A 25,403-nucleotide genomic window follows, 5' to 3' on the forward strand; every position below is an offset into this window, starting at 1 on the left:
TAATATTACCAACGTGCATAACTGCATATTTTGAAATCAATGTTGAATAATGAAAGTGATGTGTCTTTTCCCCGGGGTCTTTTCTTAACATTTGCTAACTTATGTCGTATCACACAGTATGCCTACAAAATGGTATATGAAGCCAAAAATTAATATTATTTTGAGCAATTTCCACACAAGACCTGAGAGAATTCGAGACCATAAATAATATTTAGATATTCTTGAATAAGGTGTGTTTTTAATAGACCTGGACATTATATTTGATTTTTTTAAAATATATATTTGATTATATTTGAAACTTCAATTCAGATATACATTGCCCATTTCAAGTCTTTGAGCATGCACAAATAGGTAATAGTATTATAAAAATGATTTCCTGCAATCAATCTAAACTTTAAATGTTAAAAGAATATAATGTTATTTTACATTATCATTACTTTTTACACCTTTTTGACTGTGATTCTGCACCCGTCTTTATTATTTTGTGCAACATTGGGGCCTATGTTATAAGAATTATAAGAATTGGCAAAATAAACATTTTAATTGTAGTTGGGAAATAAATAGGTCAATATAATTTATATTTCTTTAATCTGTGAGTGCTGTGTGTCTGTGACAAGAAGTTACAGAGTAAAAGTCAAAACATTATTTCACTGTAAATACCAGACAACAACATTGCCATGATTACCCTTCCCATCTAACTTTACTGCTTTTTCCTGCCTAGGACAGGGTGTGATTCTTCAGGATTTATCCAGATTTCCTGGATTTTTTGTGGCCAAAATTTACGCAATTTGATTGATTTTCAGCCCGTTGAGGGGGGGGGGGGTATTTTAGCCCAATTTCGCAATGTTTTCCAGGATTTTCTACTACTTCCTGGATATTTCCCAAGATTTGAATCCCACCTCTGCTAAGAGAAATGGTGAGTGATAATTAGTGTAAGATTTTTAAAAGTCCAAAGTGAAATATAATACGATATACAATTTTTCTTGAGAGTTGCAACAAGAATATGCTATAAGATGCATTTAGGGGGATGGTAAAGTCCACTTTTTACATCAAAGCCAACTTCCAAGCAAAACCAGATCTACATTTCCGAAAATCCAAAGGCCTGGTTGAAATTAATTATCGCTGCCCACCCAGTAAATTATCTTCCCTAATCTGAGGGCAAAAATAAATTAAATTGCCCACCCAGTAAATTATCCTTATTTACCTCCTGGCACTTGAGGCAGTGACGGCATGTTGGTATCACTAAATTTAGTAATTATTGTCTTTGGACAAATTTGGCAACGCACAGGTCAAATGGTGATTGTCTTTCGTCTAGCCAATTCTTGATTTCAATCAGCTGGAACCTTCCAGTAAGCTTATCAAAAGTAAGTTAAAAACTTGAAGTGTAAAACAATTTTGCGATTTTCTCTGCAGAAGCTATAAGGTAATAGCTTGGTCTGAGCGAAAAGATAGGGTAGGATAACGTATTTTAGCTGCCAATAATACTCACTGAAAAAATGCTAACCAATTTATGATTTATTGTCAAGCTTTGTCAAATATAATTCAAAGGCTAGTGTGATACAGACAGGGTCTAATTCTGCATAAAACCGGGCAAAGTTATTTCTATAGATCTGCTGCGCATTCAAATTGCATTGTATTGCATCGTAATTTCATTTGTGTCTATGCTAATTATGTTTATACAACATGAACTTGCGTGTTTTCAAGCAAATTCGCCGATAATAGGTGATCAAAAGCGATCGGAATGTTACAAAAGTACAGATCGCATTCAGCTTACTTCATATGAGATGATCTTTGGAAAAATACGCCGCATAATTTGTCTTGGTGTTTGCGGAATGCCATGCAGTAAAATATTAATACGTTATGGCAATTCATGATTGACAACTAACAATCGGCGTGTCCTTCGGTATCCTCCACTGTCAATTTCTTATCCACTCACTAATCCTCACAACAGCTTTGTGTTGATTACGTAATGTGTGGAGGCAAATTGCAATAAGTACAATGAAATAATGAGTAGGGCGGGCTCCGGGCGGGGTTTCTTCTTCATCTTACGTAACAGTATTGTTCTCCAAAAAACCCGGAAGCTTGTCGTTTGGAGCTCTAGCTGCAATACAGCAAGATAATGTAAGATAGTAAATGTAAACCTGTATTTTAGCTAGAGTATCTCGAGCTAGTGTGATACAAGAATTTCTTCATGAAAGAATATATTGCACGAGATAGAAAAATATTGCACGAGTCGAAAATAAGCCATTCAATATTATTATTATTATTTATATCTGGCTTTCTCTCTGCGACCGGGCCTATAACCAATGCGTATTGAAATTATAACTGTAAGGGGTGGTGCAATAATTATGTGTACCCCGAAGTGAATTATAGGGGGGGCAAAGATTTTTGGCAGGCCAAAAGGGGGGGCAAGCATTTTTGGCAGGTCGAAAGGGGGGGTCAAGGGATTTTGGCAGGTCGAAGGGGGGGGCAAGCAATTTTTGGCACAGATATTTTGGGCACCGTTTCTATATTTATACGCCCTAAAAAGGCGTGAGGAAAACGTTACTGAACACGTTCAAATATGCAAAATTTCCTGCTTTCGCTTTCGCACTTTATGTTAAGACAATTTAAGGTTTTAAATTGGGTTCCCCAAAATCTTGCATGTGTAAGGGGGGCAAAGATTTTTTGGCACGTCAAATGGGGGGCAAAGGTTTTTTGGCACGTCGAAAGGGGGGGCAAAGGTTTTTTGGCACAGCCAAAGGGGGGGCAAGCGATTTTTGGCAGACCATTTTGAGAATTCACCCCGGGGTACACATAATTATTGCACCACACCTAAGTATATTTTTTAAGCTTACCTTTTGAGTTGACCTTCTTGTTTTCTGTTCTTTCCTTCCCCAAAGTCTGACAAATTCGGAAAATTACAGGTTTATTTGTAGCCCGAAACATCATGGCCCTGTTCCTTCCTCACTAGGGCCATGAATGCCCTACGTACGGTACGTAAAAACGGGGCACCGTGAACTCACGTCGCGGTGATGACGTCACACTGTCACTGATGACGGCATCTATTTATAGGAAGAATTCAAAACACGGCGACGATAACAGTCACAATTCTGGTCTTTTACATCCTCAAATGTGCTCAAAATTTACGAACATGCACCAAATATGTTTTGTTTAAGTCTCATCTTCACGTGAGGAATGGTAGGAAGTGGTATTTATGAGAAAAAGTGGTATTTTATGTGTACCCTGCACCAGATATGCTCAGGAGTCTCAGACCTTCGTACGGAGAAGGACAGTGGAAATCGTAGTGACGGAGGTGTGAGTAGGCCTACCTCGGGCTAGTTTATTTGTAGATGTGGAATATATTTCCTAGGTTTTTTAATATTCATCATCCAGAAGTTGCCGCAAATTAAATTTATGTGGTTTTACTTGTTTAAAAGGGCATTTCGTGATCCACAGCCTCATCCCCCCCACTTTTCTCAAAAAAAGTTGAGAATTTTATACCACTGGATACGTCTGGCTACATAATGTTATGTACCAAAAATTTCTTGCAGATTAATTCGTTTAGCAAAAATATTGCCAAATTACAACAGTGGCCTATGGAGCAGTGTAATACACATTTAATATCATGCATAACTCACAAACGCAAAGTTGAAATCAACTGAAATTTTGGGAATAAATTTTTTTCATGGATATCTACTGAAAAATGTCATAAAAAGAGGATGCTAGGATCACAAAATCCTCCTTTAATAAAATCTCCTGTGCGCCGGTGACGGTTGCCGTGTTGTTGTTTTGTGAGTCGTGTTGGTGCTACAATGTAGGAGCCGTGCCCGTGACCATGGTGACGCGCGATAGCATACGCGATACGCATACAATATTAAAAACAATATTGTATTGCATCCAAGTATTTTGCAAAAACTATATACAATATCTAGTTTTGTTGTATCGCTCAAAAGCCTATAATTTAATTGTTTGTATTGAACCTTGTCATACAATGTATTTGCTGTGTGCTTACATGCTTTTATTGTGTTTATTTTGTGCACCTTGTGACCATATGATAAACATGTATAATTAGAATGGGAGCGATTGCCGAGACATGCCCTACCCCAACCCTAAACCCTAACCCTAAACGAGGACTGGACTCAAGTCTAGCAAGTTGCACCCTATTCGGTAATTGTACCGACAATACCGGCGATCAGGAGCCCTGTAAAATTGCATTGACTGTTGCCCAGCTAGCCCAACACATCAACATACATGTACGTACGGACGCACAAAAAATTAGTGGGACACACATTTCACGGCCAGGTTCTAAAGTTGGCATGCGATCAGATGCAGAGCTTTTGAAGGCTAGCAGGAGCCCTGTTTGTCATTCCTCAAAACAATGTAACATTTTTAAAATTTAATAAAAAATTAAAATTTATCCTAGTATTATGAGAATTTTATTTGATTTTATGTCAACAAAAAGTAAACCGCTGCACATAGACCAAAATGGCAGCTCCCTGGGACCAAGAACACCATCACATATGCGTATACCCTTGAAAAGGGTCTATTTTATTCATAAAATAAATTGTGGCTTCCAGGGTAATGATGTGACATCGACGGTTATAATTTATTCGTTGGTTTCCGTTCATTGTTGTGCTATATATGGCCTTTTACGTGTAAAATGTGGTGCCCAGTTTTAAAATATAATTGAGATTGAACCATTGGAGTACTTTAGGAAATATATTCATTAACGGGATTGAAACAATGCGGCAATTTCTATGTTTGAAACAGGCATTATATTAGCCCCTATGTCACAAAATTTGCACAAACCCTAGCTGTGAAGTGGCCCAGAGCCAAGGGCAAAAAGACAAAATAGAGGTTTTTAATTTTACAAATGTTATACAAAACTCAAGCAGTTTCTACATGTATATATTTTATAGTTAAAATAATATTGAAGAAAATATTTTGATATTAAACCTGTCAAACTCATATATAACAAAGTGCTTATCCCATTCCAATGGCTATCGTATAGTCCAGGCGAATGAACTTATTATTATATTTTACCATGAAGTAATCAGTCTTGGAAGTTTCTGAGTAATGTAGGTCATTTACCTCAAAGTGAAAGCAAAGCAACAATGTCCTTTTCTTATTTTATTTTAAATTCTATATTTTGTTTAAAATATATATTGTTAATGTTGTAAAACCTAACTGAACGATAACAAATAGGTAAATACTGAAAATAACTGGCACAAAAGATTTACTGATGCTAAATCAAGGGCCTTTCATTCTCCCTGTCGGGGCATAACGACCACATCCGCTGCTCTAGTTAAGTTTAATCTTCCTTAATTGCACTGAGCCAGAATTCTCAAGCTAGCCCAATAGAAACATGCTTGGAGGGTGCACTGAGTATAATATAGCACATGGAACTTTGAGAAGATAAGACCTACATGTAATTTTCATTCACTGGATGCCCATTGCAAGGCCTTGAAACAAGTCTATAACAATGTACATACATAAGGCTTCAATTTCAGCCAAATATATGATGCATTCTAGACAATGTATAATTTCATTGAATATTCATGAAGACCACCATGTTTGTTCTTTTAAAAGCAGAAGCCTTACAAGATGACAGAAACAGAAGGTGGACAACAAGCAGTTGAAGACCTTATTACTGGAGAAGAACCAGAGAGCTGCAAGATGAAAGAAAACAAATCCCTCACTAATGGTAGTAATGGCGATGATGTGGAGACAACTGGTGTCCAAGAAAATGATGTTTCAGCATCTGGAGATGCACCAGTTGCTGGTGCTGCTTCCAAAGAGGATTTGGCAGTACCGCAAGAGGTAGAGCATGGAGAAGACACAGATGGTAAAATAAACTCAGAAATGACACAAGATGAGGAAACAAGAACACACAATGATGAGCCTTCAGAAAGTAAAGAAGATGAAGATGGTGATAAGAAGGAGGAGAAGGAAGACGAGGACCCAGATTGGGTGGACATTTTGGGTACGGGACATTTGAAGAAGAAAGTGTTACGGGAAGGTCAAGGAATGGATACAAGGCCTGAGAGGGGTCAGCTAGTGACCATCAGAAGTAAAGGACAGTTGCCTAGTGGGGATGAGGTTGATTGTTATGAGGAGATACAGTTTGTGTTGGGAGATGGTGATGTAGTACAAGGTATGTATACAGAACACAATTTGGGACATTCCATTGTTTTGGGACAAAGGTACATGTAGGTAGCATCAGCATGAGCAACCACCACTGTTTCCTCTCTTGTATGTAAAGCAAGTGTTGAATTTCATATCAAAATCAATACTTCAGATCTTAGAATTGTGATGACTTGCTTGAAGAGAGAAAAAATGGTGGGACAGGGTTACGCATGTTACCTACCAGTTTGTCCCTAAATCGTGGAATGGCTCTTTTGCAATTTGTGGATTATATATTGTTTTCAACTTGTATAGAGTACCAAAGTGATGACGTCACAGAAATTTTTTTTTGCATTTCACCGTTTTGAATACCATGTATCAGTGGAGCATGATGAAAAACATCCACAGTCCAAATTTGGTGGGAATCGGATCATGAGGGCCCGAGATATGGCCGCATGAATACCTATAATTAGCCCCATTGAAATCAGTGTAAATTGACCTGGTTCCAAACAATTTTATGACGTCACACTTCGGTACTCTATTGGGTCAATTTGAATTCCAAAGACAGGTGACAGTCATGATTCAAAAAAACAGTTGCAGCAAACATTTGCATTGTTAGTGTCAAGCACATGGTTTCTAGTTAATTTTCAGTGTTGTGGGTGCGGGAGACCAGAACAACCTTTTCTTTTGACAGTATCACAGGGGTATAGTGAAAATGGGGAATAGCTTTTCAGATTGCTTTCTTGATGAGATAACTCATATTTGCAGAAACTCTGAAATGGCCCCTGGTTCCATCTCAATTGTAGTTGACCAAGGGACACTTTTCTCACAAAACTGGCTCCCTATAGTGAACCAAAAATATAAAATGCAAAGCAACTAGTGCTTATATAACTCATCCAGCACATCTTTATTTTTATTGGCCCTTGGTAATTGGAAATGGCCATTGGGTCCCCCCAGGGGCCACTTTTTTGGCCAAAGTGGCCCCTGTTTCAAGCTCTCTTATTTTCACCCTTGATGTGCAGGTCACATTTATGGTATATTCTGTGTAAGTATGCTTTGATAAATGATGGAGGACACAAAATCAAAATAATTTTCACAGAGCTAAAATGTTCAGATTTGACATGTGCACTACGGATTTGACATATATTGTGTAGGCTCATCTTGTTATGTACTATTTACATCTTTAAATGTTTACAACTAATGTTTAATTTCCTCATTAATTCTCTTCTCAGCTTGGGACTTAGCAGTGGCATTGATGCAGTTGGGAGAACAAGCTCTGGTCATTACCAAACCAAGATTTGGTTATGGTGAGGAAGGAAGGTAATGCTTAGTTGCTTGTGTGCCAATTCATATGGTGTAATGTCAGTGGGTGATGGGGGGAAGCATGTTGCTCCTCCTGGTTGGAAATACCAGTGCAAAATCTACAAAAATTTGCAGTGTGAATCTTCCCATCTAGGCTTGTTTCAGACTAATTCATTGTTTGTTTTATTATATGCACCCAAATTTAATAGTCAGAAAATTGCTAATATTTGTGGGCTTCTCATGCATAGGGCTATTCCAGATGTAATCCATACACCCTATGGAAGACATGACCTTAATCTCCCACACAGAGGGAGTAGATTTTAAATTGAACTACCCATTCAGGAACATGTACCGTATTCGTTCCAATAAGCGCCCACCCAGGGTAATTTGCTAAAGGATACCATTAATGTTGAAGTGACAGATAGATGTCGATACAGTGAAATAGCTGCAGGACTACAAGTCCTGCATAAACTTGCAACACATTTTCTGCATAAGCTATTAGAATGTTTCAGGACCCTTTTATAACATACGTAAATTTGTCTCTAATAAACGCCCCTTACGAAAAAATTAGGTAAACGAGGTAAATAATAAGCGCCCACTCAAAATGACTGTGTTAAGCGCCCTGGGCGCTTATTGGAATGAATATGGTAACTCCATTTACAATTCACACTCCCTGTGTGAGAAATTAAGGTCATGTCTTCCATTGGGGTGTATGGATTTCAACAGGAATAGCCCATTGTCCTTTACCTGTCACAATATTTGCCTCCAGCCCCTCCCCCATTTTTCAGTTTCATGCAGTGATGCCACTTTCAGGTTTTAGCCTGAATTCAGGTTTTAGCCTGAATTCAAATTCCTGCGTTTTTATTTATTTTCAGTCCGTTTTGGGGCTTTTTGGCCTGCATTCACATGCTTTTTCAGGTTTTTCTCACGAGTTTCAGGTTTTTTGAGTGAAATTGAGTAGCATTCTGTTCATGCTACTGCGGGGCTTGAGTTTTCATTTTCATCCTCAAAATTGAAAAATGTCAGCGCTCGGAGTGCTGTGCTCAATGGAACATCATCAGGGACCTATTCGCTACTTGCATGGTTCCGCCATATGCACTATGTGCTGGGAGAGCCTTGAACGGGCAGCATACATGAATGGGAATGGAACCAGTCATATAACATTCTGTGTAAGGTTTGCCATCATGTCTTCCTTTCATGTATGCTGCCAGTTCGAGGCTTTCCCTGCACATATAGTGCAGTTTAGGCAGAACCATGCAAGTAGCGAATAAGGCAGGTTCCTGCACAAATGTTGTTCCATACTCCTACTTTGTTTAATTGCCCCTCCACCTGCCGGGCCACCCCCAATAAATAAACAAATTAATTTGACTCAAATGTACTATACATGTATATATATGACAGCATGAAAAATGACAATAATTCATTTCGACTGGTACTTATTTGTGTGTTTATATTCTACAGAAATGATGACATTCCACCTAATACAGATCTCACATATGAACTAGAATTACTGAAAGTTGAGGAGAAACTAAACATAGAAACACTATCACCAGATGAGTGCTGTCAAATGGCGTAAGTGACGGTCTTGAGCTTATTTTTTGTGTAATTTTATATGCATGTAGTTTTTCCTGGCCAATTATACAACTTCGGGATTTGATTTTCAATTTCATGCATTGACAAGCTAAGAAGCTACAATGCATTCAATTTTAGAATACATGTATGGGCACATTCAATTATACTAATATACAGGTCTACATGCAAAGTAATATAATACTTGTATGTTGAAGTATACTTTAGGTAGTGTCCATTTACAAATTTTAAATTGTTAAAACACATTAACGCTTGCAAATACGAATACAAATGTAACATGGACATTAAAACACACACATGATTGTACCATCCCGTTCCCGTGCACATATCCCAAGTGATCTGCCCCTCATTTAAACAAGCAACTTCTTGGAGACATTGAGATCTCCAGACTCGTTAAATTTACACCACAATGCGGTCTCCCATCTGTTGCTGCTATTGGGAAAACCAAGCATGCATTTGACTCCCCCTTTGAATGTAGATTATGCGCCATTTCTGTGGGGCTTAGAAATGGTGAATAGGGAGGGAGATGTTTGATGATACATGTAGAGTACCCCTTTACATTTGCTGTAGCTGTGGCATAATATGTGGACACGACAGGTGTCGTCGTAAACCAAATAAATGGCGTTCTTGACTTGAAAAGAGTTGGCGATATTCTTAAATTGTATCAGCGAGGAGTTCCTCAAATGATTCTCTCTTCATCAGTCTCTGAAGAGATGCAATGCCTTACTAACCCAACTTCCCCCAAAATGGCAAAAGTGATGTTCACATTTTTGCCTCTGTGGTAAATGTACAATTCTTTGTGTACATGTAGGCTCTCCATGTGGAGCCCTGCCATATAAACATTTTGCCCAAATGTTACAGCCACACTCGCCAGTGTAAAGAAGAACTGCTCTCTCTTTAAGTAAAATTTCAAAGTTTTTAGGGGTCTGAGCTTTCGATCCTACCAAGATCAAAGTCAAAGTGACAAGACAACACACAAACATGAGTTTTAAAGTTATAAGCATTTTATCAAGGTTATTGGCAATGGTACTTTTGGATACTGCTGGTTTACTGCATGTCTCAGTTATTTATTTGCCGTAATGTCATTAGGGGATTTTCTTCTAGAAAGCCCTCAGGAGCTCCTGACATCTGTTCATCAATCTTTTGGTTCTTAAGCCTACCTTAGGAAGCTTATCTTGTTGGCCCTCATGAAGGTATGTGGCAGTTATAGATTTTGCTGTAGAATGCTGTATATTCAAGGTATCTTCCACCTCTTGATAGTCAGTACCCTCATTTTCAAAGGCATCTATCAGGCAATTTCTATCCGCATCTGGAATACATTGATACTGTCCTTGCATTGAATTCAACACGTGAACCCAAGATTTGAGGGGTGTTGCGCTGATTCAGGACGTCTTCCACAAGTTTAAAGTTATAAGCATTGCATTTAGGTTATGGACGATGGATTGTATGTCTGGATACTACTGGTTTATTTGGAAGAGCATGGCAGATTCATTGATTTGCTGTAATGTCATTAGGGATTTTCTTCTAGAAAGCCCTCAGGAGCTCCTCTCATCTGATCTTCAATCTTTTGGTTCTTAGACCCACCTTTTGGAAGCTTATTTTGTTGGCCCTTGTGAAGGTGTGTGGTGACTATAGATCTTGGTGTAGAATGCTTTATATTCAAGGTATCTGCCACCTCTAGATGGTCAGTATCCTCATTTTCAAAGTGACATTCACAATTTTTTGTGATGTACGATTCTTTGTGCAGCCTCTCCATGTGGACCCCTGCCATATGAATGTCTTGTATATAACTGTTACACCCACACTTGTTCATGTAAATGGTATGTCCAAGTATGGTGTCAGTTCGTGAATTCAACACATGAACCCAAAATTTGAGGGGTGTTGTGCTGATTTAGGATGTCTTCCACAAATTTTAAAGTTTAAGCATTCCATCTAGGGTATGGATGATGGATGGTATTTCTGGATACTGCTGGCTTATTTGCAAGAGCTGCATGTCAGAGTCATTCATTTGCTGTAATGTCATAATTTCTTTCTAGAAAGCTCTCAGGAGCTCTTCTCATCTGGTCATCAATCTTTTGGTTCTTAAACCCACCTCTAGGAAGCTTATTTTGTTGGCCCTAAGGTGTGTGGTGACTATATAGATCTTGCTGTAGAATGCTGTATATTCAAGGTATCTTCCACCTCTTAATAGTCAATATCCTCATTTTCAAAGGCATCTATCAGGCGATTTCTATCCACATCCGGAATATCATGTTGATAAACTTGATACCATCCTCGCATCAACATCTTTGAAATCTTGTCAGCAATGTGATGCTGCATGCACCTGCTTATTTGATTTAACATATTTTGGTTTTGATGAAGAAAGTTTTAAAAACAATTACTCAAAGCTTATTTTTGCTCACCTGAGAGCTTTCAGATTAATGTATCACTATTCCTTGTTCACTCGGTTGATGGACTGGTGAATGATGCTTGCAGAAACCGTCGGACCGTGACTCACGTCTGGCACTGATGCAGTAGGGAGTTGTAAGCTCCAGAAAGTCTATGGCAGCCCTGGTCCGGGTTCAGATCACTTTTGTTAGTCCTGATGTGTATGGACGCCTTTAAGCCCCTCGGGAACCAGTCCGTTTCTCTATCAAGGATTTTGACCCGCTCCAATCAACTGTATGTCCTGCTTTCTGATGGTCTCCCACAGGAGAGGTGGTAGTACTGAGTTAAACCGTACACTAAATAGAATGTATGAATAGGATTGTAAATCTTGCTTCATTGAGATTAATTGGCCAAGGTGTGTATTGGGTGATCAGTTCAGAAAGTTGAATGGCCCTCTAAATTGAAAGATGAATATCTAAATTGCAAGTACCGTACATCATTCAATTTTGCCAAGGCATGTATTTTATAAGATTTTAAAAAAAATAGTTTCTATTATTTAATGTCTGACACATAAAATATGTGTATGTTGAGAAAAAAAGTGGAATAAAAATAGTTTGATTCCTCCACTAAGGCAAAAGAAAAGTTGCATACTGGTATATATCCGAGTTTAACGACTTTGTAGATGTGTGACTTAACGCATGCGCTTCATTGACCAATCATTGCTTTCCATCTGAATCTGTTATTTTGCAATGGACTATTCAAATGGAGTTGCATGATAATTTCATTCAATTTGAAATCATACTCCCCGTGTGGAAGATATAGTCTGGATTTTAAATGGAATAGCCTAATATTTCATGTATTCATTAGCAAACTTGAAATAAATGCATTGAAACCATTATTAAATGATGATATTTAAAACACAATTTGTTTTAGTTTAAAAAATATTCTAAGCACATTTACACAGAATTGTAATTGTTTTTGGATATAAAAGTACAAAGACCATAATTTGAATTTTATTTTTTGGTCAAATTTGAACAGTGATTACCAGAAACTTTTCAGCTTATAATCACAACTTTCCCTTATTTGGGCATTATGGATGCTGTCCCAACTTCAATGGACTGGAATCTATTATAAAGTCTTGGATTAAATGAATCCTCTGTGCACTTAACTTCATTGAATTATATAAAATGATATCTTATTTTCTTAAGATGTTATTTTCTTATTATATTTTACAGAGACAAGAAAAGAGAACGTGGTAATGAATTATATTCTAGAAAAGATTATTCCAATGCAATAAACTCATACTCAAAGTAAGTAGAAGTATGTGTAGGCTTAACATAGTTTTTTACAGATTTAAGCATCACTGTATCATGAGTGTCGTTTTGTGTTTTTGTCTGATAGGAAAGTGGGAAATCTATATGGGGAAAAATCATAATGTTGCCGCTTTTTTCCCACTTTGTCGATTTTGAACAACTTTGATTGCCTTTAAATTCTCAATTTGGAGATTTATAAAAGAACTTATTTATGTTGTGGATTTTGTTAATTTTTAAGAAAGGTTTTTACTCACATTTGTGATGGATGTCCCTAATATTGTTTCTGAGATATTGGCAAAAACAGTGTTCAAATTCTTTTGTTTTATATTGTTTTCAGCCATTGATAAATTGCTCTTAACTCAGTCACTAGATGTCCGATTTTGATGGGGTTTGCATTAAAATGTAGCATTTGTAAACTGCCAGAAAATGATGTAAAAAACTTCACATTGAAAATTGCCGACATGTGACTCATTCCCCTTGATCATGTCACTCATTCCCCTTGATTTATCTGTTTTCATTTTCATAGGACATGTAGCTGCATTGAGCACGAAAAGTGAAAATTAATGTATTCAATGATTTTATGTAGGGAAAACTAGGGGGGATCAGTACAAATGACCATATGGGGTTTTGCCGCAAATATTGGTAGCATTTTTAGCCTTTCGTTACATATTGATGGTTCCATACTCAAATTCTCAGCGGCACACCCCTACCCAAACCAAACTTGAATACCCCCTCCCCCTGGAAAAAAATAACATGAAAACAAATTATATATTTGGATTGCAATTAAGGCTGATGAAAACTTGCATTGATAATGAAAATCATAGTACAAGGTTAATATTATTTCTCACAAATATCCATTCATATTTTTGTCTTTCAGAGCACTTGAAATCTTGCGAGACATAAAAGTAAGTGTATTTGATTTATAATCTTCCATTTAACACTTGATTTAGAAGCTGACCCTTCTTATCAAAATCTGTTGATCCTATAGTTTCTTTGGACTATAATTGGGGGGAAATTAATTATTTGGTTTTTAACTTTTTGTTACTGCGCACATTAATAAAGTCTCAACTTGTGCTCGCTTATTCACATAAGCTTGCACCAGCCATGCATTACGCAACATGCAACAGGGCACTCTCAACCAAATAAATTTCGAAGTTCCTGTATGAGCTGTATGTTTCTCATTTATCCATTTCTCACATAGGTCTGTGAACCGAACAATTTGTTGTCTGCATCACATACTGTCATATCTCAAAAGGCTGTCTTGTGTGATTTTTATTATCATTGATTGTATTTCGTAATTGTTATTTTAGGTTTATTGTACATCATATTGTTACTTTATATTTTGGCATACTTCTTTCTTTAATGAATAGACATGAGATTGTAATATTGTGATAATACCTCAAAATAAATAATATATTAAGTGAATTTTACGGTGTATCTGATCACAATTGGATGGTAATCACACAAGGCAGCCTTTTGGAATACATGCAGATGACGAATTGTAGGTGTTTACATTGATTTGAACCTCTATGTAAAGGATATCTCTGATAATAGCATTTTCGTCACGCTTGTTTTTTGCAGCCCAGCTCATATACAGAAGACTCAAAGAAAACAGTAGATGAACTAAAAGTGAAATGTTATAACAACTTAGCTGCAGCACAACTCAAGGTACAATGTGTAGGCTTACTTTTGTTTATAAAAAAAATGATGAATTATAATGCATGGGTAACTTACCGTGTCACATCTACCATATACAATAGCTGTGATCAAATTCTGCATTCAGCTGATTTGGTACAAGCGGTAAATTCTTCTGATATATTCACATATTGCTTTTTTTGACCACTATGTTTAGTATATTATCAGCTTTTGGATTATTGTATGTTAAAAGGGGGTACTACACCCCTGGCAAATTTTGTGCCTATTTTTGCATTTGTCTCAAAAAATATAGCACATCGGTGACAAGTAAGATATGTATATTATAGGGGCCAGGGCTACAACTACTGTACTGAAAATTCAGCAACTCATAGCAAGCAGTTATTGATTTATTGATCAAATATTGGTTTTCCCTCATTTTTGACTGTAACTCCACAACTGTTGTCTGTGCTGAAATAAATTTTCCAGTGCAGTCGTTGTAGTCCTTGCTCCTATAATATACATATCTTACTTTTCCCAATGCGCTATAATTTTTGAGAAAAAATTCAAAAATAGGCACAAAATTGGGCAGGGGTATAGTACCCCTTAATGACAAGTAGCAGACCTGTTCAAATTGCAACAAAATTTAAGTGCTGTTGGGTATTTGAGAATAAGAGTAAAGGTTAAGTTTTAACTTACCCATAAACATTATTTCATTATGTGAGGCAGGTGCTTTGTGAGTCTATGCCTGTAACCATGAAGGTTTTTGGTTCATTTACGCTATACAGGGTTGCCAGCCAATAAGGGAAAATAATCCATTTTTCCAAATGGGAAAAACTCAGTGAATTTGATAAAAGCAGCCAAAATCAGGGAAAACTGAGGGAATTTGAGTGGGCAGTTATTTTTGCATAATGCATACACATGTCTTGCATACAACGTATATATGACTCCAAACTGTACTACATCCATTCAGCTATAAACTGAGTTCATATTTCATACTATTGGAAAGAATATGCTCTCTTCTCCGTCTCTAGGTATAGTGGTATGAATTAGTCCACACCCTTATTCACCATTGACAGCTTGGAAATATTTCTCATGGAATTTCGGAAATTTATCAGTGAAAACTTGGGGAATTTTTTTTTTGTGAAATGCTGGGAACCCTGCGCTATTGCATTCACACAGATTATTCTTCATCTATCAGGCAATGGAATGGATTAGATCCAAAATGATGCCAGAGTTGGTGGCTTACACCCATGTAGGTATTGATTTCTATGACCTACATGAATGTATGAAATTGTAACAACATTTTTGTTTTTGTGTTGTCTGTCATTGCAGGTGGATGCCCCAAATGCAGCTCTAAAATCATGCAACTCAGTATTAGACATACGACCCAAGAATGTCAAGGCACTCTTCAGAAAAGGAAAAGTAAGCCAGAGTTTTCACTGTGTATATTTTGTTTAATAACCACCAGGGGTGTTGAGAGTGCTGACGCCTCTTGGAAGTTATACATTTTGTAGTTGGATAAATCACATTATGTATCGAACACTGCTTCAGGAGTAAGAGCAAACCTGTTGCCAAAGTTACCAATCTGATTAATTGGGCTATTCCATTTAAAATCCACACTACCCCTGTGGAAGATTTCAGAAATATCTTCCACAGAGGGAGTATGAATTTCAATTGAAATGGACATGTCAGGTAGCTCCATTGAGTTTCATACACCCTCCTAGAAAGATTCAACCCGAATCTTCCACTGAGTGAGGATGGGTTTCAAATGGAGCTGCTAATGTGTTCATTCCATAGTGTGGATTTTAAATGGAATAGCCCATTGGACACCCGAGCTTAAACTTAATTTTTTCGCTTCAAGTTTGGTACGTATTTTGCTGGTCACAGTATCAAATTGTGTGCATTAAGTTAATCGTGCAGAAGGTACAGGCTCAAGTGCAAGGACAGGTTGTTGGCAAATTTGCAGCGCAACCGTGATAAAGATTGATGTCACTATAGAACTTTAGGTATATCAAAGTATATGTGGGATCCATGCATCACATCGAAACGACGGTTGTTGGCAGCCCACATTTAAAGATAATACAGAAAGTGGGTATTAAAAACTATAGAAAATTATAAGTTAAAATTTAACTCTATTTGTTACATAAAACCACCCTTCTACTTGCAACATCAATGGGCGAGGTGACATTTTAATGCATAAAAGCAGTGCTGTAAAGCATTTTCCACCCTGATGTGAGAGGGGACATCAGTGCACATTTCATTGGATGCAGCTACAAATCACTAGTGTTCGCTCAAAGTGCTGGCATACACACACACACAAGCTTAAAGACACCGCATAGATGCTTTGACATCACTGCCACATCAGGGTGGAAAATGCTTCAGTTGTGTTTTGATATGATGCTTGTCAGATAGATTGTACTGTCTTTGCTTCAGTGAATGATGATTATTCAAGGTTAGTTTGACTAAACTATTTATTTTTGTTCCTTACAGGTACTAGCTGTCGAAAGTGAATTTCAAGCAGCAGTAGCAGTCATGAAAGAAGCACTGGCTCTTGAACCATCCAACAAAGTAAGCATAGATCCCTGTTGGACCAACCTTCAGAGATGTCACAGGCTGACCCAAAAAAATCCTGAACTTGCGAAGCGTAGTGAGCGCAGCGAGCGAAGCTCTCGCGCAACACGGCCGGGGGGTCCGGGGGCCCGCTTATCTCCCCGGTAGGGGTCGAGGGGGCTTCAAGCCAGATGGTTTCTGCACATTTAGCACCACAGTAAAGGCCATTTCAGAGGGTAAAAAGAACAGTTCAAAGCTCCTGGCTTGTTCTACACTTTTAATAAAAAGTGCTTCCTTCTTCCAGAAAACATGCTTTAAAGTTTTCAGTTTCCTATACTTTTATGTACAAGAGACACTCTTAAAAAAAGTTTTTTGGCTTTATTACATGAACAATATGGCTGATGTTGATATATGTTAATAATTAACCTTTTTTTGTGCTTGGCATGCACTGCCTCCCCCACCCCACCCCACCGGCAGGCACCCCACCATGGGCCTTGACGGTAGTTAGAATTTCAGGACGACAAACATTTTAGCAGATGTAGCACCCCAAAAGAGACCATTTTTGACATAAAAACCTGTTTTAGACATTTTTTTGAAAAATGCTTCCTTCACCCTAAAAAGGTGGTTTTAAATGTTCACGTTCCTATACTTTTGTACATGAGAGACATTCTTCAAAGTCTTTTTTTGGCCTAATAACTTGGCCTACATGACCGAAATTGATATGTAATTAATGCGCAATATAAAAACAATATTTCATTAAATTTTGACCCCCCTCAACTTCGAGTGTGTGGGAGGGGGCCACATGGGGGGGGTATAGTGTGCATGAAGAATACATTGTATGATAAGAGTAATTTGTTAAACATATAGAGTGATGTCACTAGCACTACAAATTGGGACTAAAATAGTAGGCCTATCCCAAGGGAAATACATAATTCTACACACACTCACCCACCCCCAACCAACCTCCCCCACCCACACCCCAAGTCCACCCCGACAGCCACATAAAGCCAAAGGATACAGCTAAAAGGTTCATATCAAACCTGTTGACCCAAGTTTGCTTCCATTTAAACTTAAACATGACTAGACTTGATTTTAGAGTATACATAGGCCTATACGATCAGTCCAGCATCATCTCAAAAGTCATCGTTCATTAATACACATTACATTCTTCTTACTTGGGTAATATTCATTGAGGAAAAAGAGATGAGTTTTTGAACGCAAAACCCGACACAATCAGTATAGCGTGCTGGTCCGATAATGGACTAAAATTCATCAATTTTGGGCATGAAAAGGTGGTCTCAATAACATAAAAATTTGACCACATGCATGTTAAATGAGTACCATTATCTAGCCGAGTCATCCAGTCAGGGTTCTAAGGAATTTTCATTTTAAAATAGGAGATTTTCTCAGATCCGGAAACTTTCTGAGATTTTAGAAAAATCCGGAAATCCGGATAAATCCGGAAATGTGACATCTCTGAACCTTGTTGGGGACATACATGATTGTTTGAAAATGTCAGCTAGAACTACACATATTTCAAAGACATTTTTGGCCAATTTTACCCCTGCTGTTCCCCAAAAACATTGACACCTTGGTTTCAAGATATGTGACACGATCAAGGGAAATGAGTCGGATGTCGCTTTTGAGATATTGGCAAAGAAAGTGTTTAAATTCTTGTTTTATATTGTTTTCAGCCATTGATAAACTGACATAACTTTGCAAATAAAAGTTGTATCAACATGGGGTTTTCTGTTTCTGAAAGCTCTAAATGTACTCTTTATTAACATATGTAAAACTCATTTTTGACCAGGGTCGACATGTGACTCATTCCCCTTGATCATGTCACATATACAGTCTATTCAAGTTTCAAATAAACTTTGAAAACTTTGAAGCCTTGTGTCAATCTGTATGTATACATTTACTTGACAAATGTAATTTGAATGTCAAATGTCCTTTGGTCAAATTTGCAATCACCAAGATTGAAGGAAATATGAGGCAAAATGACACATGGCTCTCTAACATTGTAGCAATATTATCAATCCATTTATCTTGCAATGGGAAATTTGATAATTTCTGGATAATTGTATTTTGTCCAGCATGGTCTTGAGCAGAGAATTAAAAAAAAAATGTTTCAAATGATGGTAAATGTTTCAAATGATGGTAAACATATTTTTGACCCCAATGGTTTACTGTGTATAACATGTAGCTATAGTTCCTCTTATCATAAGATTGATAATGAGTGGTGTTTTGTGCAGAATGGTTTGCAGCCAATTACAAATCTTGTTCCGAACTGTAAAAGTTTAAGAACAAACTGATACTATAATCTAATTAAGTATTTCTTGGCCAAACTGGAACATGCGCGTTGCGTCCATGTAGTGTACTAAGCGTGTACGCAGTGTAAGGTGTGTGTATAGTTTCTTCTGTACCACGCTATATTCGTGTGTGTTTATCGCGGAGCCACTAGCGTTCACAGTGTTCCAGTTTGGCCAAGAAATACTTAATTTGATTATAAAATATCCTGCTGTTATACATTATGCAGAATTTAATTATTGTGTGATACCAATATGACATGTAATAAAAACTGACCCAAGAAATGTGAATTCTGATATATGTCTTGATGATACTTGGATGTGGAGAAAGGAAATTGAAAACCAGGGACACAAGGTTTATTTTTTCAAATGAGGAATGTGTCACAAATTAAAGGAGTGCAGGGTCCAGGTTTACAAATTGGTTCTGTCCAAAATGATCTCAATGAAATCACTGATAAACTACTCACATACATCATTCATATTCTGTGATTTGTTCTTGTAGACTATCCACCAAGAGTTATCCAAGTTAACAGCCAGACAGGCAGAAGAAAAACAATCAGAAAAGGAACTCTACCAACGAATGGTTGGCGATATGGCAAAAGTTACAGAAATACCTGAAGACCATAGCGTAAGTGCTATTACACCCTTGGTTACTATATCAGACATGAGATTTTCCAGTCGAAACACTGGAACCAGACTTTTGTGATGTCAAAATTTCTGCAATTTTGTTTATTATCAGCCCTTTTAAGGTGTTTTTGACTCGGGAAAGGGGAGACAAATCAACATTTCTCTGGATTGTCCCCCTTTCCTGCTCAAAGCCCTGTTGAGTTTGAAGTAGCAAATACAGTAGGGACCAGGGGCATACCCATTAAATGTATGACAAAGGCAAACTTGCTAATTGTCTTGCTGCCCACTCATTTCGAGACAGGTAGTGACATCAAACAGTGTGTTGCATGCACAACATTTTGATTTTGCTGCCTTTACACACAAAGAGTATTATTGTGTGATTCCTAGAAAATTTCAGATTTTTAAATCGGGTGAACATTAGTCTTAAATATTTATAATGAGGAGAATTTTGGTCAAAATTAGCCAGTTAGCATTCAAAATAAGCCCTATCGCAGAGCAATTTGCACCCCAAAATGTGCCTGTTGCAACACAAATTTAAAAGTGTGGTGCAAAATTGCAATACCACATTGTACTGACTTTATGTGTTGATTGCCTGAGACTGCACTTCAAATTACTCTGCGTCAGATGAAATTGCATCACAACTTTCAAACTGGGGTGCAAAAGTGCACCCTAAGATTAAAAAAATTAATTTGAAGACTGGTCATAAGGTGAAATTAAAGTAAAAAATTGGAAAACTAAAACTGTTGAAAAATGCCTGTTCCCCCCCCCCTTCAATCAAATTTGCTGCCCCCTCCCCCATAGAATGACCTACGTTGTGCCACAGAAATTACCTATGTCCCAGTAACAGGCTACCAAAAGTTCCCAAATGTATGTGACACAATCGGGTCCATGGGGGCCAAAGGCGGCAAATTCGAAACTGAGGTAAAAATATGGAGTAAAAAACAATAAAATACATAAGAAAATAGACATCAAAAAACTTCATAACTTTTGAACCAAGTATGCTAGACCTTTGGTGTTTTCAGTAAATGATAGCCTTTTGTATGTATAATGTAATAATTACAGCAACTCAATTTTCAAAAATGTCTCCTTTGGCCCCCATGGACCAGATCATGTCACATATACCCATTAAATTCCTGAGGAAAGTTGTCTTGCTGCCCACTCAAAAGTGACTTTTCTGTAGTTCCTCACATCTTGAAATAAGTAGTAACATCAAAGACTGTGTTGCTTGTGCAAGGTTTTGATTTTGCCGCCTTTATACGAGAACATATTATTTTGCGATTCCAAGAAGAGCGCATATATGTTACACTTCTATGCAATCTAAAACACACAGTGACATCACTCCCATCTCAAGGTGAGACGAACCATAGGTCAAAAGTGTATAGTGTAGGAATATTAGATGTAATTTCAAATTCTACACAATTCCCCTAGCAAATGAGCTTAAATTTTTATGAGAGTCGCACACAAAAATTGGGTGAATATTGGTCTTAAAGATTTATAATGTGGTGAATTTTGGTCAAAAGTAACCAATGTCATAGTGTCATAAGGTGAAAATGAAATGTATATTTTAAAAATAAAAACCTGTCGAATAAGGCTTGTGCCCCTTCAGTCAGACTCTGTTCCCCCACTCCCATTGAACAACCTTTGTATGCCACAGAAATGTTCCAGGAACAGACTACCAAGAGTTCCCAAATGTACATATATATATGAACAATATCTGATCAATGTAGACAATCATGAATTTCCCATTGATTTTGATTTTCTATTTGCTCTCTTTATACAGAAACGACAGTGGATGTATGCTATTAGTGTGGGCATCTTGGCAGTAGCAATATTTGTTGGAGCCATCATTGCAAGTCAGGCATAAAATCTTGTATCATTAGTGTCATCTTGTTTTAGTGCCTTTTGTATAACCCTATCATACTTACACTGGGTTTCAGAGAAGAACGGCAGTCCCTTGCTCAGATTGACGTAAGTGACATAAGCGGAGCTTTGTGTTCACCTTCAACAGTGTCGATCTCCGGCAACCAACAATTTGACGCACAATCAGTTAATCAGATTATCGGTCTGTTGCTATGATTGTCATGTTTAGCTCTGCATGCGCTCCAAATGTAAACAAGTGCCGTTCTTCTCTGACAAAAACTGTAACACATCTCTCCCTCTTTCTCTCTTCCTCGCCCCAAAGAGATTAGACCCAAAGTGGACCAACTCTGCCATTGTTTGTGTGTCGTTTATGGAGAAAAAAATAGTGTACATTTCAGATTACTTCGCCATGCGTCCCGATAAATTTTGATTTGAAATGTGTGCTTGTTTGCACTGTGCGAGTAGTGGGTTGTGCCGATATGCACACATGGCAAATGCTACACATGCAAGCATTTTTTATGCCCAAGCTTAAAAAGGCACAATGTTCGATGGGCTTTTGCTGATAAAATGCCTGAAGTATACTATTTTGGTCTCCATGTGACAAACCAGTATGGCAGATTTGCCATAGCTGACCTAATTCTGAGTCGGTTGTCTTTGGATCTAATCTCTTTGCTCTCATTTCAAATATGCATCAGTTAAAGTGCGGTGTGAAGTACTCATCACTGGTATTAACAGAGACTATTGTGTTTGAAGAGGAAATGCTCTTTCAATCTTGGACTTACTGATATGTCTTTGTTTCACATAGTAGACTGGTCTAGTATGGTAGCCTGAATGTTTCACAAAATTAACTCTCTATGAATGTGACAAGGTGTTAAGGCTGTATTTCTTGCAGCATTAAAGTTCATTTGGCTTCCTCAAGAGAGTGACATCGGTATCGCATGTGTACAGATGTACTTCCTTTGATCGTGCATGTAAAGATGCCAGTTCTTTAAGCATGCACTGACATTACTCTGTGGAGGAAGCCAAAACGATTATAGGTGCTAAGGCTGTCAAACAGGTATGGCCACTCTGCATTTCTTAAAGCATTAGGTGCTAACGCTATATAACAGGTGTGACCACCCTATAAAGCATTAGGTGCTATGGCTGTTAGATGGGTGGCTAACTTGCTATCCTGTATTGCTTAATTTAGGTACTCAGGCTGTAAAACAGGTGTTGCCAGTCGTTTTGGACCAGAGGGCCCACCACATTGAACATTTCAGACAATGGTAGGCCGCACACTAACTTTTTTTTATCAAATACATTTATAGTGTTATTTTGTTTTGTAAGAAAATGCTTCATGAGTCGCATTGGACATGGCTTAGGGCCACATGTGGTCCGTGGACATTGTTGAGGGCAGTTACACCACTGTTCTGTAAAATAGACAAGTATACAAACAGGCAAATAAAGAAAATTGAAAAATAAACAGGTTCTTTGAAGATTACTAAGCTGAATTAGTATTGATGAATTCACAGGACTGGAGGCAGGATGTGAAGTTTGACTGACCTCCCCTACCTCCCACCTCCACCATCATAGGTATAACCATATTAAATTGTCATCATATTTAACACTTATCATTGTCATCTAACTCAGTAGCAAATCTTATGTGGAATAACCATTACATAGTATACTTCAGCTTGTGTAACTCAGAATAGGTTGAAATTTATGTGGTTTTTGATATACCATGCATCTCGATTTGTGCTTGAATAAATTCGCAAAAACATGCAGCAGTATTGAAGTTTTAGTTTCCTGTGCACAGTCGAAGTGGATATGAATCTTGGAATAGAGTTTGTCTTCACTTGTTAATATTCAATGTACCTGTCAAGAATATGGAATCTGAGTCTATCATTTAGTGAGTGACTGCACTTTAGTATAGAAATTTGCAAAGAAAAACAGCAAGACGCTTATTACTTATAGTCAGGGAGTGAAGGCAGTTTAGGTAGAATTAATTCCTCAGTCGACGATTTTTGTACCAGCGGATGTAGAATATATTGTAGTATTGTATAACAAAAATCGACTAAATTCTACTTTGGGCAAAAAAAATTACAAGCTTTTGAAAATTGCACTTATTCTAACTTTGAGCAAGTTTATAATTCCGAAGAGGTAAATAAAAATACTTTTGCGAAGCGTGGTCGCATCGGCTATCGCGACGGCATTAGGCGCTGATACATGAGCGTCAAATTGCGTATATTGCGCATACACCGCGTTCCACGCTGACTCACATTTTATTATAATTATCCTTCCGCTGACACACGGTTCACATCATTGATTGCATATAATTATTTTGCCATTCATTGACGGCGGACTGTTATGTTTGATTTGCCATTGAAAATATGCAGATAATTAATTGGGATCTTCAGCATAATAGCTTACAAGATATTTCGAAGGTGCCGTATTTAATAGTCTAAATAAAATTTTTTTAAACATGTCTCTCGTCCTCGGCTCTAGTCCGGGTTTTTAAAAACAAAAAAGAGGAAGAGTTGCTTTTTTATTTCTTATAAATTATTGCAAAATTGGTGCATGTACAAATAAACTTTAGGGCTGTTTTATTGCGTATGCAATAAATTTTATGTCTGAAAAAAGGACAAGGGCTTAGTTATTTTGTTGTTCTGAAAGGTATGTGCCCCTTTAAGTAGGGCCCCTCTAATTAGGCTAGGCCTATGTGATCACAAAACCTTCCATGATGTTTGGTTCTTTTAAGTGGATCGTATAGGCCTATTATACCTATACATAGGCCTACGTGGTCCAGGGTAGCGTGTAGTACGGTAGCCTGTGCCCCGATTGACCACATTTCCCTCGTGAAGCATGAAGTGCCAAGATGGTGAAAGTCTAAGAGAAGTAGAGTAGAAACTGGATTTGTCAATCATACAATTCGCTTTTTACTTCAATCCTACTACAAATCTGTCCTTGTAGAAATAAATAAATTAAAGCTATACGTTAAACTAAGTTCCTTCAACTTTCGCTTCAAATAAAATAATGTTTGAGCAAGGTTGTATTAATGAGAATCCGCCATCAATTGTCAGTGACTCAATTTCATGGAGCGATAAAATTTCAATCAAATCAATATAATTGGCCTATTAGCTACGTTCACGTTTAATAACTCTTGCCTACATTTCTTCCCGAAAACAAAATAACATTAAATTACCATAAAGATCTATTAAACTGATATCGGATAATATTGCCAACAATTATTTTAATCAACAGATCAACATTTAGGCCTATAGTATAATCATGGATTATGGTATAGACCTAATAAGGGACGTACCATTAGATTCTCAGGGGGGCATGGGAGTTTGGGTCAGGCAGAATTTATGTTTTCGCCTCCGAAGGCAGCAAATTTTTTCGGCGGCGAAGTATTTATTTTTCAATTTTAATGTAGGTATCCTTTATACAAAGTTGGGTGGGGGAACTTTTTTTTTACTCATCAGTGACTCCGGCAAAATTTTTTTTTTTCGTCTCACTAGTGGACGAAGTTTTTTTTCGTCTCACTAGTGGGCGAAGTTTTTTTTCAAAAAACTCCCATGCCCCCCCTGGAAATCTAATGGTGCGCCCCTAATTATCAAACACGCACGATATCACATGTGTAGGCCTATAAGCGTGTGCCAGCAGGTATATAATGACGTAGGCCTAATAGTCCTATACTATTAGGCCGTCAGTTACATAAGTACATTAGGAAAATAAAAACACGATACTGCATTAGCAAAATAAT

General features: G+C 37.5%; 1 protein-coding gene across 2 annotated transcripts; it reads left to right on the forward strand.

The window, feature by feature from the left end:
- Positions 1-1,343: 1,343 nt before the first annotated feature.
- LOC140171689 (peptidyl-prolyl cis-trans isomerase FKBP8-like) lies at positions 1,344-23,953 on the forward strand. Of its 2 annotated transcripts, none has more exons than XM_072194984.1 (11): positions 1,344-1,453; positions 5,575-6,136; positions 7,338-7,425; positions 8,869-8,979; positions 12,600-12,674; positions 13,555-13,582; positions 14,259-14,345; positions 15,645-15,734; positions 16,803-16,880; positions 19,674-19,799; positions 21,579-23,952. In XM_072194984.1, exons 2-11 carry the CDS (start codon positions 5,587-5,589, stop codon positions 21,660-21,662), a joined length of 1,317 nt encoding a protein of 438 aa, XP_072051085.1. In that variant the 5' UTR covers positions 1,344-1,453; positions 5,575-5,586; the 3' UTR covers positions 21,663-23,952. The 2 variants fall into 2 exon arrangements, with proteins under 2 accessions (XP_072051085.1, XP_072051084.1); XM_072194983.1 differs by lacking the exon at positions 1,344-1,453 and adding an exon at positions 3,053-3,297 and having other exon boundaries at positions 21,579-23,953.
- Positions 23,954-25,403: the final 1,450 nt, after the last annotated feature.

The sequence above is a fragment of the Amphiura filiformis genome, chromosome 15 (assembly GCF_039555335.1).
Source record: "Amphiura filiformis chromosome 15, Afil_fr2py, whole genome shotgun sequence".
Classification (NCBI taxonomy): Eukaryota; Metazoa; Echinodermata; class Ophiuroidea; order Amphilepidida; family Amphiuridae; genus Amphiura; species Amphiura filiformis.